General features: G+C 36.8%; 1 protein-coding gene across 4 annotated transcripts in view; it reads right to left on the reverse strand.

The window, feature by feature from the left end:
• Window positions 1–12,862, reverse strand: part of arid1b (AT rich interactive domain 1B (SWI1-like)) — a 717,470-nt gene that overhangs the window by 478,618 nt on the left and 225,990 nt on the right. For all 4 annotated transcript variants that reach the window (XM_039748144.1, XM_039748142.1, XM_039748145.1 and 1 more), the window contains exon 4: window positions 7,027–7,137. In XM_039748144.1, the coding sequence (XP_039604078.1) occupies window positions 7,027–7,137 (111 nt within the window). The remainder of the gene's footprint in view (window positions 1–7,026; window positions 7,138–12,862) is intronic.

Raw genomic sequence — 12,862 nt, forward strand, 5'->3', positions numbered from 1 at the left:
TTATCGCTTCCGGGTCAGATAAAAGTCCTATTCTTCACCCCGGAAGCACGTCATTCCCCTTGTCCATGTGACTCAGACGTACTTCTGGGGCATAAGGCAAATAATCGCTGTTCCTCCCTGCAGCGCCTCCTAGCGGCCCCCATGGTATCCAGCAGGGCTGTGAATAAAGACTCCAATGTCCATGATGCCCTGCTGGCATTCGGGGCACCTTCATGCTGCAGGGAGGGCTTCACCTGGCGGCGTGGGGGTATTGGCCGGGATGAATGGCCAGCCATATATCACAATATATACAGTATATAATAAAACAGAAAATCCTGTACATACACAGTATATAGTGCATACATATATATATATATATATATATATATATATATATAGACAGTATACACACATGTTATATAAGGATATAAATGCATCTTTTCATAATACACATGGAGATATATAAAATATAAACAAATGCAAAAATATCAAATATCAAATAAATCAACTTTTTACAAATATTTAAATGCCTATATGTACACTGCAGATTTTTAATTCTCAGAATCTGTCAATACACCGATACCCAAACATGTCCAAATATGAACACACACACACACACCCCTGCGTCTCAATTTCAAGCTTGCTTTGCTCCAAATTATTTCTACATATACCAGCTGCTAAAAAGAATGAACAGACATGATTCCTCTTTCCCATTCTGCTTGTAATTCCCTTGGAGTTCTGACACGAGTGACCAATGAAGAGTTAAAGTACTGGCAAGAAAGCTTAGTCACATCTTAATGGCTTTAAGCCTTCTCTTCTTGCTTAAGTAGAGTTCAGTGGGGCATTGAGCCTTCCCAGTTTTAAATTGCAGTGTGCAGTTTTAAAATAGAATGCACATTATTTAAGAAGGAGGGTGGGAGTGTTACTCAGGGAAAATTGAAGGCTTTGAGACCCAATAATCTTTTCCTACCACACACTAACAATTTTCATCTAAAATTCTTTGACCCAAAAGGGAAAACAGAATTATTCAAGAATTTCACAATAAGCTCAACTGGACGGAAACAGCGAGGGGAGAGCTGCTTAAAGATTCAATGGAACAGCATTTATTAGGCAAAAGACTGAATTGCATGGTATTAATATGCCTTGTGTTTGATATTTGCAGGCCAGTATGGCATGGGGTAACCTTTTGCAATATACCCCCCACTGACACGCCGGATTTTAAAGCCCAACTCTGCGTCCAAAGACCTCTACATTTTGTGAAATTTGCATTTGTTCCTGAACTGAATATTATTTCCTTGAATGCATAATTGAAAGTGTTAAATATTTCTCCAGTAATAAGTGGCAAACTAATGTACTGTTTTACAAAGAAACACATAAAATAGGTTTGTTTTAGAAACAAGTTTTGCTTATAATTGTTAATTGGAAGGAAGGTTCTTAATTTAATTTTATCTTACTCTATTAATCTGATAATAATCAACAAAAATCCTTTAGATTAAAATTTCTTTTTGGTTCATTTCCAAAATGTACACAATAATTACCAGCGATACTTTAATCATGAGTGTATGCTCATTCTGGGCTGTTGGAAATGGTGTAGCTGTTTTTGAAAGAGGACTAAGAGATGCCCAACAAACACATTTCTGAGTCAAAACATTACTGCATCTAATGTGAGATTTCATGATCATGGTTTCATTTAAACAATAAGCAACAAATCAAACAAACAGTACAAAATATTGTTTTGACATTGTAATGTTTTTAAATCTAAGTTAAATCTTCGACCATGCATTAAGGCAAAATGAATGAATGGATGAAGTTAGTTGCATGCTAGTCATAACTACTGTGCCTGACAGAAAAGAAAACAGTTGTATTGAAAAGGATATTTTAGGAAGTGGTTTAGGAAGCAACCATGAAGGTGCTAAGGGTAAGGAATAGCAAAAAAACAAGCATAGGTTTAAAACCAAAACTTAAAAAATGCCATGCATCAAAACCAAAATGTGAGAAGGAATTTGTTAACCAAAAATGACTAGCCTAAGTTCTAAACAATTGCCACCAAAGCAGCTACCAAAAGTAACTCAAAATTGCTGACCACACAGAGTTTCGTTTGCAACTCAAATACATGGATCTTGAAATTAGTGAATTGCCATGTTTTATAATGGAAACATTGTGACATCAGACCAGCAACCTCGTATGACAGCTGAAAAGAAAATATCAGCACCTACACGAAAAAGCTAACAAAATGGTACCTCCTTTGTCATTTACAAATGGGGTTACTTTAAGTAAGAATAAAATAAAAATAATATAAATAAATCAATGTAAAAGAAAACAAATAAGACAAGTAGTCAAGTCAATGAAAGCACAAAATATTGCATCCACACATATCATGAAGTATACAAATAGTATAAAAGTAGGCAAAAGACAGGATTTGAAATCTGCAGTGGAAACTTGTGTTGCATTTTTAACATTCGATACCTGTTATTTTCTCTACTCACACTTATAAATGCTTGAATTTTTTCATCAAAGGCATTTCTTAAAAGATTCACCATGTAAAGCTTTCAATGTTTTATAATGCAGTTCCACAGTACTACATCAGTTAACTTGCCAATCTTCTCTCCTGAGCTATCTGTAAGAACACAGCTAGCATTTAAAATAAAAACAAGTTGAAAACCATTGAGTCACTATGGCTTAAATTGTCACAAAAGGGCTTGAAAAAAGTAGAATTTGATGTGACAAGGCACTATAAACAAAATGATCAGCTAATTTTTAAGGCCAAGAATGTGCTTTTCTTACGGACCACTACATAGACAGATGTGAGTAACTACATAATCAGACTAGCTCCTAAAAAGTACATAAAAGCACCACAAAACTTGAAAAAGGGAAATAGGAAACAAACAAACCAAAAACAAAACCCACTAAAGCAAAAAATTATTTCACCTTTTAAGATATAAACATGCAAAAGCACATGGGAAAAAAAAAACTGATGCAAAATCTGAAGTAAAGGGAGCGCAAAAAGGACCTTCTAGTAGAGATCAATCATTAAAGCGGACATTCTGAACCATGCACCACCGACCAAGTTTTATAGGGACACTAACATCATGCAGAGTTGTGTGGTCTGCCCATTATAACAATGCAGCACTTCTGGATTCCATGAAAAACATGCCGATTATAGGCCAAATGCAAGTACATGGAAAACAATAAAATAACCGAAAAATGTAAAAACAATAACTTGAAAATATGCTGATCCATTTACAGAATCTTATAGTAGCAAATTCCTTGCTAAACTGTACTAATTGGTTAATCAAGATAATAATAAAACATAAGAATACATGACTGTTTGTCATTGCCTTCTGAATAAGAATGCCTTCATCTTTTACTAATAATATATTAAAATTACCATTTTTGAGTATAAAATATGTCTTTCTGAATGAAGCAGTCATGCCACCAGGTAGTGAGAGCAGGTATATTCACATCTATCAACAGCTGCAGGAACATTTTTGCTGAGTAGCACAGAAATTAACAAAGGAATCTGGGACATCTCTAATTCATCATATGTAATCTAGTATGCATATTTTTCCATGCTCAACTTTTATTAAATCACATTAACACTGTTTGATAAGCCTGCCTGAAAACTTTAATTTGCAGCTTTTCACCTGATCTATTTATAATGCAATTATTTCCTTTTACAAATCACATCTACTAAACCAGTGTGGCCCTAAAAAGAGAAAATAGTCACTTTTATATGTATTAATTACCCACTGTAATTGGTACCTAACTTTACATTTACATTAGCATGAAGCAACCTACAAAGTTTGTAAGGAACCCATAAAACCATACCACCCCTTACTCTAAATCTTTTCTAAACTCCTTTATTCAGTTTAAGATTATAGGATACAAACTATAAGCAACAAAACATTATCAATTAGAGAAATGCAAATATCGATGCCAGATAAACTCACACTTTTTGCCCATCATAAGTTACTACCCCATTTATGAGTGGAATGCCTAACACTCATGCACATTCATTCACTTTTACACTCCTCCCTTTCCTAAGGTTACAGGTGTCAGCTTCTCTAGGGGGATTAGCACAAGTCTCCAGTCAGGCTAAGGCATAACCAGAGTGTTCCCTCATTTGGTTTCTGCCTGGTGGCTTGAGATTATCAGAGGTTCAAAGGAAATCTTCAAGGGATCATTCTTACTACGCTCAAGAATCAGAATCACTCAACCCGTTTGAAGCTGGTTTCTGCCATGTATCCAGTGCAGTACGAATACTTTGTAGCTGCCACTGATGGTTCAGAAAATGAAAACTAACACTAAAAAAGATTTCATGTTATGATACATTTCATTATGGCTGCACTTACACCTAGTTAATGAGCACATAAGTGTTATCACCTTGACTTTTAAAGCTAAACTTTTTTTTTTACCTCTATAATAAAAAGCATTGACACATGGGTACCCAAAAAGGGTGTCTGTGGGGAAAACCAGAATAAAATAAAAATCTTTTTGCTTTCTGATCCACAACATCATATTGCAAAGTAGTGGATGCTTATAGAATAAATTTCAAATAAAACATTACATGCCATTGTTTTACTGCATGCATACTAATTTGGGATGACAAGAAAGGGAAGGCATTAAGAAAATATTATAATGGAGTTCACTAGTGCCACTGTTCTACCAGTGAGTCTTCCCTCAGAAGCAGGAAGCAAGTTAACACAATGCCTTCATTACTTCGGCTTACTTGATTTAAATAAACATATATCAGACTTAACACATTAGTCCGAGTGCATTAGGTTTAAACTCTATGTGCCATTAATTATTTTTGTGACTCAATCTTGAGAGCTGTAAAGTTTCCCCTCTCCTAGTCTATGAATAATAGCATGCTTCATCCTGCACACTCACTTTGGTGAAGATTCAGTCATTGATGCAAAGATTTACATAAAGCACTTAGTAACTACAGCTAAATTTATGCTTCTGGAGGACCTCATTTGAAACAGGTACATGGTGAAAATTCATAATGGCTGTTGAAGACAGACAGACAGACAGACAGACAGACAGACAGACAGACAGACAGACAGATAGATAGATAGATAGATAGATAGATAGATAGATAGATAGATAGATAGATAGATAGATTCCGCAATCACTCACTGACATCAAAAATAATACAAAATAATTAAAGTCATCACCAAGTACTTTTAAACCAATTCTTCATCCCATAGAATGGGTTACCGTTTTTTTGTGCATTCCACAATTAAACTTCAGCATAAATGGTTAAATTGCTGATACAGTGTCTGTGATGCTGGGTATCACAGAATAGGTCTGGATTAGATTCACTTTGGAAAAGAAGCTAGTATCCTTTCTTCGGACCTAATTCTCATCATGTGTTCCCCATCATAGATGAAATCTACAATCCGGAGAATTTAGAAGCATACATTCTAGAGTCGGATTCTCCAAAGATCTTAGAGATAGCAATGTTTTGGACAGACTATCATTTAATTAGTCCTTGCTTTTTGCTGCCTTGTCTCATTATGAATTTAACTTATTTTTACTCTAAGGACAGAGTAATAGTAAAACACTGCTTACACCATGGTTGTTACATTTTACCTCCTTTGGCACATTTCAGATTCACCTACTGTACTTTTTTGTTTTCCATAATTTAAACAAAGCCCACCCAGTGAAAGCACATTCGGCCATAGTTAAGCATTGCCACTTCCTGCAATCAGCATAATCTCCTTGTCTTTCTTCAGAATGCCAAGCTACTTGCTGAATGTAACATGTAGGATTACTGGTGACACAAGCACCAGTTTAAAAAATGAAGCAGAGATGGGATTTTAAAGACATTCAAGTGTTTGTAATTCATCCAATTAGTGCTGAGATTTATACATTTTATTCCTTAGTATACTCCATTTTCATTTTAACTGTGTTACATTAAACATTGCACTTAAAAAAATGAACCATGCATTCATTCTAACAACTCTGGAGTTCATCAAATTTAATGGAAATGTGTTATACAAACAGTGCCTTCAGATATTATAGTTAGTAACAACCCCCTTATTTTACAAATGATCCCACTACTGGATTTTCTGTCCAATCATAATCAGTTATTAAAATAACTTGCTAAAAGAATCAACATCCAATGCAAAAGAAAAAGTGACAAAATCCTCCTGATTCCTTTCTGACAATATTTTTACACCTCAGATCCTTGAACTTCCAAGAATTCTACCAGAAGACAAAACAGTTGCAGGGACAATATTGTCTATTACAGCAGAGCACAGTGTCACCTAAAAAGGTGACTCAGATTAAGGACCCATCACAGGATGGTATGCCCTTTTATTTCTCTTTACATTTAATTTTAGAAAGTCAACAGTGTGTATGGATCAAACTACTTAGACTACTTATTACCTCACATAGGTGTCCAACTCTGCACAGTAGAGTAAGGATAAGTGGGACTGTTCTTAATCAACAAAAATTACTCAAAGGTCAGCAAATCCTGCTCCATTTGAGAACCTTGTTTGGTTACACATAGAAATACGGAATAGGATAATATTTAGTTCATCCATAAAATATAATACAATGATCAAATCCTGACGTGGAATTTAAACTTACTATTTTTTACTGTACCTTGGAGAGATATATGATGACAGATTGCAAGGATATCAAGAGACTGAAATAAAGCAAATGCTAGCTAGCTACAGTAGATGAACAGAAAAGCTCTAGTTGATACACAAGACAACAATACTGGAACTAATGATTCTCAGATCTGAAACTTCTCTGACTTTGATATATTCGCAAAGGAATCACAGACCCCAGTTCACTACAGAAAAGCAACATGTTAGTTCACTAGTAAATCAAGGTACTACTTCTGAGCATTTCAGATAAATTGCAGTATTGCTTCTCTAGTGAATGCTAGCCTATTGTATTTCCTTTTAAAAAACATCACAACAGTCTCTTAGTCAAAGGAGCCATTCCCTACTTAAACAAGCATGGCAGACGAAGCCTTTCACATGGTCAGATTATCACTAACACCACTTCTTATATAAGGACAATGATACTCACCGGCAAACTGGAAGGCCGATCCTGCTGCATCAGGTTCATCTCCTCATGACTTGTCTTTCCTGGTGTCACAGACGTTTGACTCCGGTTTCCATAACCTTCCTGAGATATATCCTACAAACAAGACACAAATATTTTGCCTTTAATTCAGATTATATTATTACTTAGACCTCTTGAGGTGACATATTTTGCTGCTGAAATGCTTCAGAAGCTAACAAATCTAGAAGAAAATTGAACAAGGGATGCAGTTTGAATTCCCGGCCAAGTCATTGTCTATAAGAAGTCTGCACTTTTCTTTCCATGTCTGTGTGGATTTATCTTTGGGAATTTAATTTCTCCCATATTCCAAAAATGGACAGATTAGATTAATTTATCATTTCAATTTGATATCTTGTAATGGACTGGCATCCTTTTCAAGGCTTGGTTACTAGTTTGTACTTCCAACTGTCATTGGTTTCAACTCAGACCCTAAAACAGAACTAACAGATTCAGAAAATAAGTTGATGGAGAGTTTAAAAATATTGGAAAAACACCAAATTGATGAATATATGGCAATGGTAACCTGTTGTTGCCATTAGCCAACAGCCATCCTGTCTGCACTTTAGAACAGGTAATCCAACTAAAGATAACCATGTTTAGGGGTGGCCAGTACGGTTCACTGACAAAATCGCGATAGACATATGCGACCTGACAAAACCGCGAGGGACAATTGAGCGCCGACAAACCCGCTAACTGGTTTTCGACAAATGTGCGCCGACAAAATTGCCATGACAAAATCGTGAGAGAGGACAAGACAGTGGGATGCCTACGTGCGCATTATGTACACATTATGTGCTAGGTTACAACTGTTATAACTGCTGATGGCATGCCACAAACAAATAACTCAGTCGAGGGTTGTCATAACGTGTCGTAAATAAAGCGGAATTACCAGCAGTCAGGCAGCCAGCAAGTCTAAATACGCTCAACTATCAAGACGTCTTGCTGCAATTCTTCCTACATATGCAGGGCGTGATCTTAAGGACTATCTGCGTGCCGTGTCTCATAATATTGACTTCTAAAATAAACATTATTATATATGCTTTAAACTAGTAATTCATATTTAATGAAACTTTCGCTATTTTGTCTGCGCGATTTTGACACCATGTTTTAATCGGCGCTATTTTGTCGGCGCTCATATGTCTATTGTGCAAATGTCGGGTCACAGGCCAGTACTTGGATGGGAGACCATGTAGGAACAAATCTGAGTTGCTGCTAAAAAAAGTATTGGTGAGGCTATCAGGAGGTATTTACCCTGTGGTTTGTGTGTAATCTCAATGCCCCAGTGTAGTAATGGGAACAATGAGCTGTAAAAATTGCAAATGAAACATAATACTAAGATCCTGACTCTCTGTGTTTATAAAAAGATCCCTGAGCATCTTTCAAAATGTGGAGGGTGTTTCCTGATGTCCTGGCTAAATTGCCCACCACAGCCTGGTCATTCTGGCTCCCTAGTTATTCCCTGTTCCTTATTCGCTAACTCTCATCCCTTCATCACCTAATACTAATGTGTGGTGAGCGTACTGGTGCAAGAATTGCTGCTGCTGCACAATCCTGGTGGTAGATGAAGTGGTTCCCTACAGTCTATTTAAAATGCATTGAGTAGGTTAAAAAAGCACTACATACATGTAATTAATTATTATTTTTATTCATATTTTTTCAGATAGAATTATTTTTTGGTCAAGCTTCTTTCATTTTGGCACACTTTCTAGAAATGAAATTGGTCTGGTCTTCCTAACAGATTTACTGTAAAGTTCCTTGGATGCCCATTATGTTCTGGGAATTTAAAATTTGCCCAGACAGTCAAAGGGTTTGGGAATAGAAATCTGACTGAATCACTTTGGGACACTCAGCTTTCCATAGGACAATGTGAAGTAATCCTACCTTGGATGGCTGCAAATTCGAAAAGGTGACCACTAGGCGTAGCTTTCTTTTTAGCAGACCTCCACCATACCTCATTGTCAGTACAGTGTGAAGCTAGTATGGACAATATTAGATCATGTTGTGCTATAAAAATAAGCTGTATTTGACCAAAGAGCTCTGTCTCTTGTCTCACTAAAAGCTTGTACACAGCCTAGCCCAAACATGCTGTTTAGTGGACCACATGTGTATTTTGCCATTTTGTAAAGTACAGCCTCTTTGCTACAGTGTAGGGCAGTAATGGCAATACAAGGCAATGAGGGCTGGATCTCCTCAGCAGTGATTTGAGATACTTGTCAAAATAGATGGAATAAGCAGTGTCTAGGAAAGCAGGAATTGTCCATCATTTTCAGTTGTTTTCCAATGAGCTGGAAATTGTAAATGTTAAAATTACTGATACGCAGCATTCTCTTAGCCATTTAGCTATTTCATTGAAAACATGAGCATCTGACCGGTTTTCTTGCCAGGGCCTCATGTCTAGTTAGTTTCTGGGCCACACGCCAATAGATACACATACGCAAACAAATGCAGTGTAATTAATATAGACCAAGCATATGTAATCCTAATGGTACCTGAACTTTGCCAGTGTCTTTTTAATTCAATAAGATACTCCTAAAGTAAACACTTGATGAAATGCAAAGACAGAAGTGCGCCATGTGAAAAATGTTTTCCCGACTTATTTACTCGCTTGCACTGATTAATTCCTTATGTTGTTAGTAAATTCTTTTTCTTTTCTGTTCACTGGCTCAATGCATGTGCTTTTTGTTTTGAGTACATTTTCTGTCTGAATTTCTCCACATAAAGTGAAGAGGAACAAGATATAATAGGCTTGGTAGTTGATGCGTCCATCTCAAGTGCTGCTTTTCAGCTAAAGAAAATTGACCAGGCCTGTGCGTCTGTAAACAGATTGTTCTGAAGAGTGCACTCAGATCTCTTTAAAAGCAGGACAAGGAAAGCTCTTCATTTGTTTTTGTATAGTGCTGTTTTATTATGCCATTATTGTGCTGCTTGGTAAAGTGGGGGTCTTGGAATAGGATCCATGCACCATTTGTTCTTTTTTATTAATGGCCATTAATGACCTGCAGAGCAATTTTTTTTAAACTGTTGTTCATACTCGGTGTGTACATGTTTGTGTGTTGTACTGGGAAATTTCTTTTTTTTTTTTTGCCATGTAGCTTATCTGCTTTTATCTCCCAGTGGCTGCATTGTTTCCCTCTGCTGGTTACCTCATTACACTGCGAGCTCATTACCTTGAAGGCCTCATTGGGCTCATGGCTGCCAGGGCTGCATTTGGAGAAGCAGATATTAACACAGGCATTTTAAAGGTTTAAGCTTGGAAAGACTCTTCGTATTTCTGGAGCCTAGAGCTCAGTTGTATCCAGGTATGGTTGATAGCTTACCTGTGGGGAAATAAAATTTGTAATAGTTTGTAGTTTTGCCTCCATACTGATGCCATCAAGTTTTGCTTGGCAAAATTGGACATTACTCTGGCCTATCACTTTTTAGTTCAAAGAGAATAAAAGTAGGCTTGCCAGCAGGGCTTCTATGATGTTCATTTTGGAATCATTTAATGATGTTTAGGCTACTAGAGACTGGCATGGTGATGTTTTTCAAAATTTTCTTTCAACGTTACTCATCACAGTGTTGCCCAAGTTTGAGGTATCATACTATAGTTCACTTAATTTTGAATATTGGGTCACACCCTCGCCTGGCATTATCTGGCACAAAACAGGTATCAGTTCTGCACAAGGCACACTTGCACACACTTCCATACTCATTCAGACAGGGTTGAAATACAGACTCATTTTTCCTGGAGCTTTAAAACACCTCTTTCAAACACACTAGATTTACAATAAAACATTAGACATACATAAACAAAAGACCTGTGTGCATGTGTACTGTATATGGAATAGTCCACTCTGCTCACACTCAACCACAGCCACCAGATGACACATACATGCACTTTTACATTTTTTCGGCGCTTGCATGCACCTCACTTCTCATTATGAAAGAACTGTGTGCAGCAAACGCCACGCGCAACAGCGACATCGTACTAATGACATAGATGAAGAGACACAACATCGAAAGGAAGCAAACACCGGAGGGCAAGGCTTGAAACTTTCACTGAAAACATTGTCTTTCTGGAGGTATTTTCTTGAGACAAACATTAATAGGACTCATGTGCCAGTGATACGGCTAAGATAAGGTATCACCAGTGGGGCAGCAAGTACAAGGTGGGTCCACGTGCTCTGCACTGGGTAATTCTTAAGAGTTAGTTGATGCCTCTCCAAGTTCACGAATATAGTAAAACTGCTATAGGGAGTCTTCGGGTTGCTTTTTGTCCTGAAGACCACATGCAGCTAATAACCTTATATGTAACAAAAACTTTACATTACAGAACACAAAATTAGCTGAAATACTCATCCAACCATTTTCAAACCTAGGAATATATACATGTACATGAATTTTAACCAAAATGCGCATTGGCATAGGATGTCTGGCAGGAAAGTAGTTTATGGGAACTGAAGGTGCAATAGGCAAAGACACAACAGGGCAGAGGCTCTGCATGGTTCATCATTTTAAAAAGTAGCCCACACTCACTGGGTACTTAAATAAAGCTCATGAGAAATGAGCAAGAGACTTCTCGAACTCGAAGCAGAAAGTCTGTAGTCAAAATCAAACCTGCTGTTTTAAAGAAAAAATAAAATTCAAAGTCGCAATATGGTCCAAAGTTAACATGTCAACCTAAAGGAGTTTGCGTGAACATACATCCCCTAAATTGAAATGCATTCTACAAACAATTACACTCCAAATTTAACTTTCCAGCAACACGTTTCTCTTTTTACTACCTTCAAATTAGAAACTGTTAAACAGAACCTGCACAATTTTCCTCACCTCCTACCTACCTCTATGCCGAAAAAAATATTGGTCAGTCTTGAGGGCTCAGACAGCATTTCCGTAATATACAAAAACATTTTACAGTCCCTCCCTTTCAAAGATCCAAGAGGACCTTGGGAAAAGGATCTCTCACTTAACATCTCAGAAAAGAAGTGGAAAGTAGCAATGCACAGAATTCACTTGAACTCCATATGCGCAAAGCACATAATCATTCAACTCAAAATTATATATCGAGCACATCTCTCTTGTTTAAAATTGACCAAAAAATTTCCAGGGCAAGAGCCAGCCTGCGAACACTGCAATTAAGCTCCAGCCTCACTAGGCCAAATGTTTTGGGCGTGCAGTAAATTAACATCATTCTGGACTAAAATCTTTAAAGGCCTTTTAGACACCCTTGGTGTCACAATCCCTCCTAATCCACTAACAGTTGTGCTTGGTGTACTCCCAGATGGGCTTAAAGTGGAGAAAGCCAAACAAACTGTAATTGATTTTAATACACTAGATAGATAGATAGATAGATAGATAGATAGATAGATAGATAGATAGATAGATAGATAGATAGATAGATAGATAGATAGATAGATAGATAGATAGGTACTTTATTACTCCCAAGGGGAATGGCACATATACCTATCTTGCTCGACTGGAAGATTCCAAAGTCACCTCCTTTAAGTCAGTGAGTAACTGATGTTATATACTATTTAAAACTGGAATAAAATCAAATTCGCACTTAGAGGACCTGTACAAAACTTTTTCAAAACTAATCTAATCAATAACATTTTAGAATAAGCATTTAAATTGAGGAATCAGGTTCTCTCTCCTCTTTTACTCCATTTATCTTTATTCATGTATTAATTTTTCCATTTACTTATTTATACTAGCTTAAAGTTTTACTCTGCTGGACTAGCTCTCTTTCTTAGAGGTGGGGGTGGATTTGATTGATGTTTCAAACTTTTTTTGTAAAACTTGAGTTATTTGTATGGAA

Source organism: Polypterus senegalus, chromosome 3 (genome assembly GCF_016835505.1).
Source record: "Polypterus senegalus isolate Bchr_013 chromosome 3, ASM1683550v1, whole genome shotgun sequence".
NCBI lineage: Eukaryota > Metazoa > Chordata > Cladistia > Polypteriformes > Polypteridae > Polypterus > Polypterus senegalus.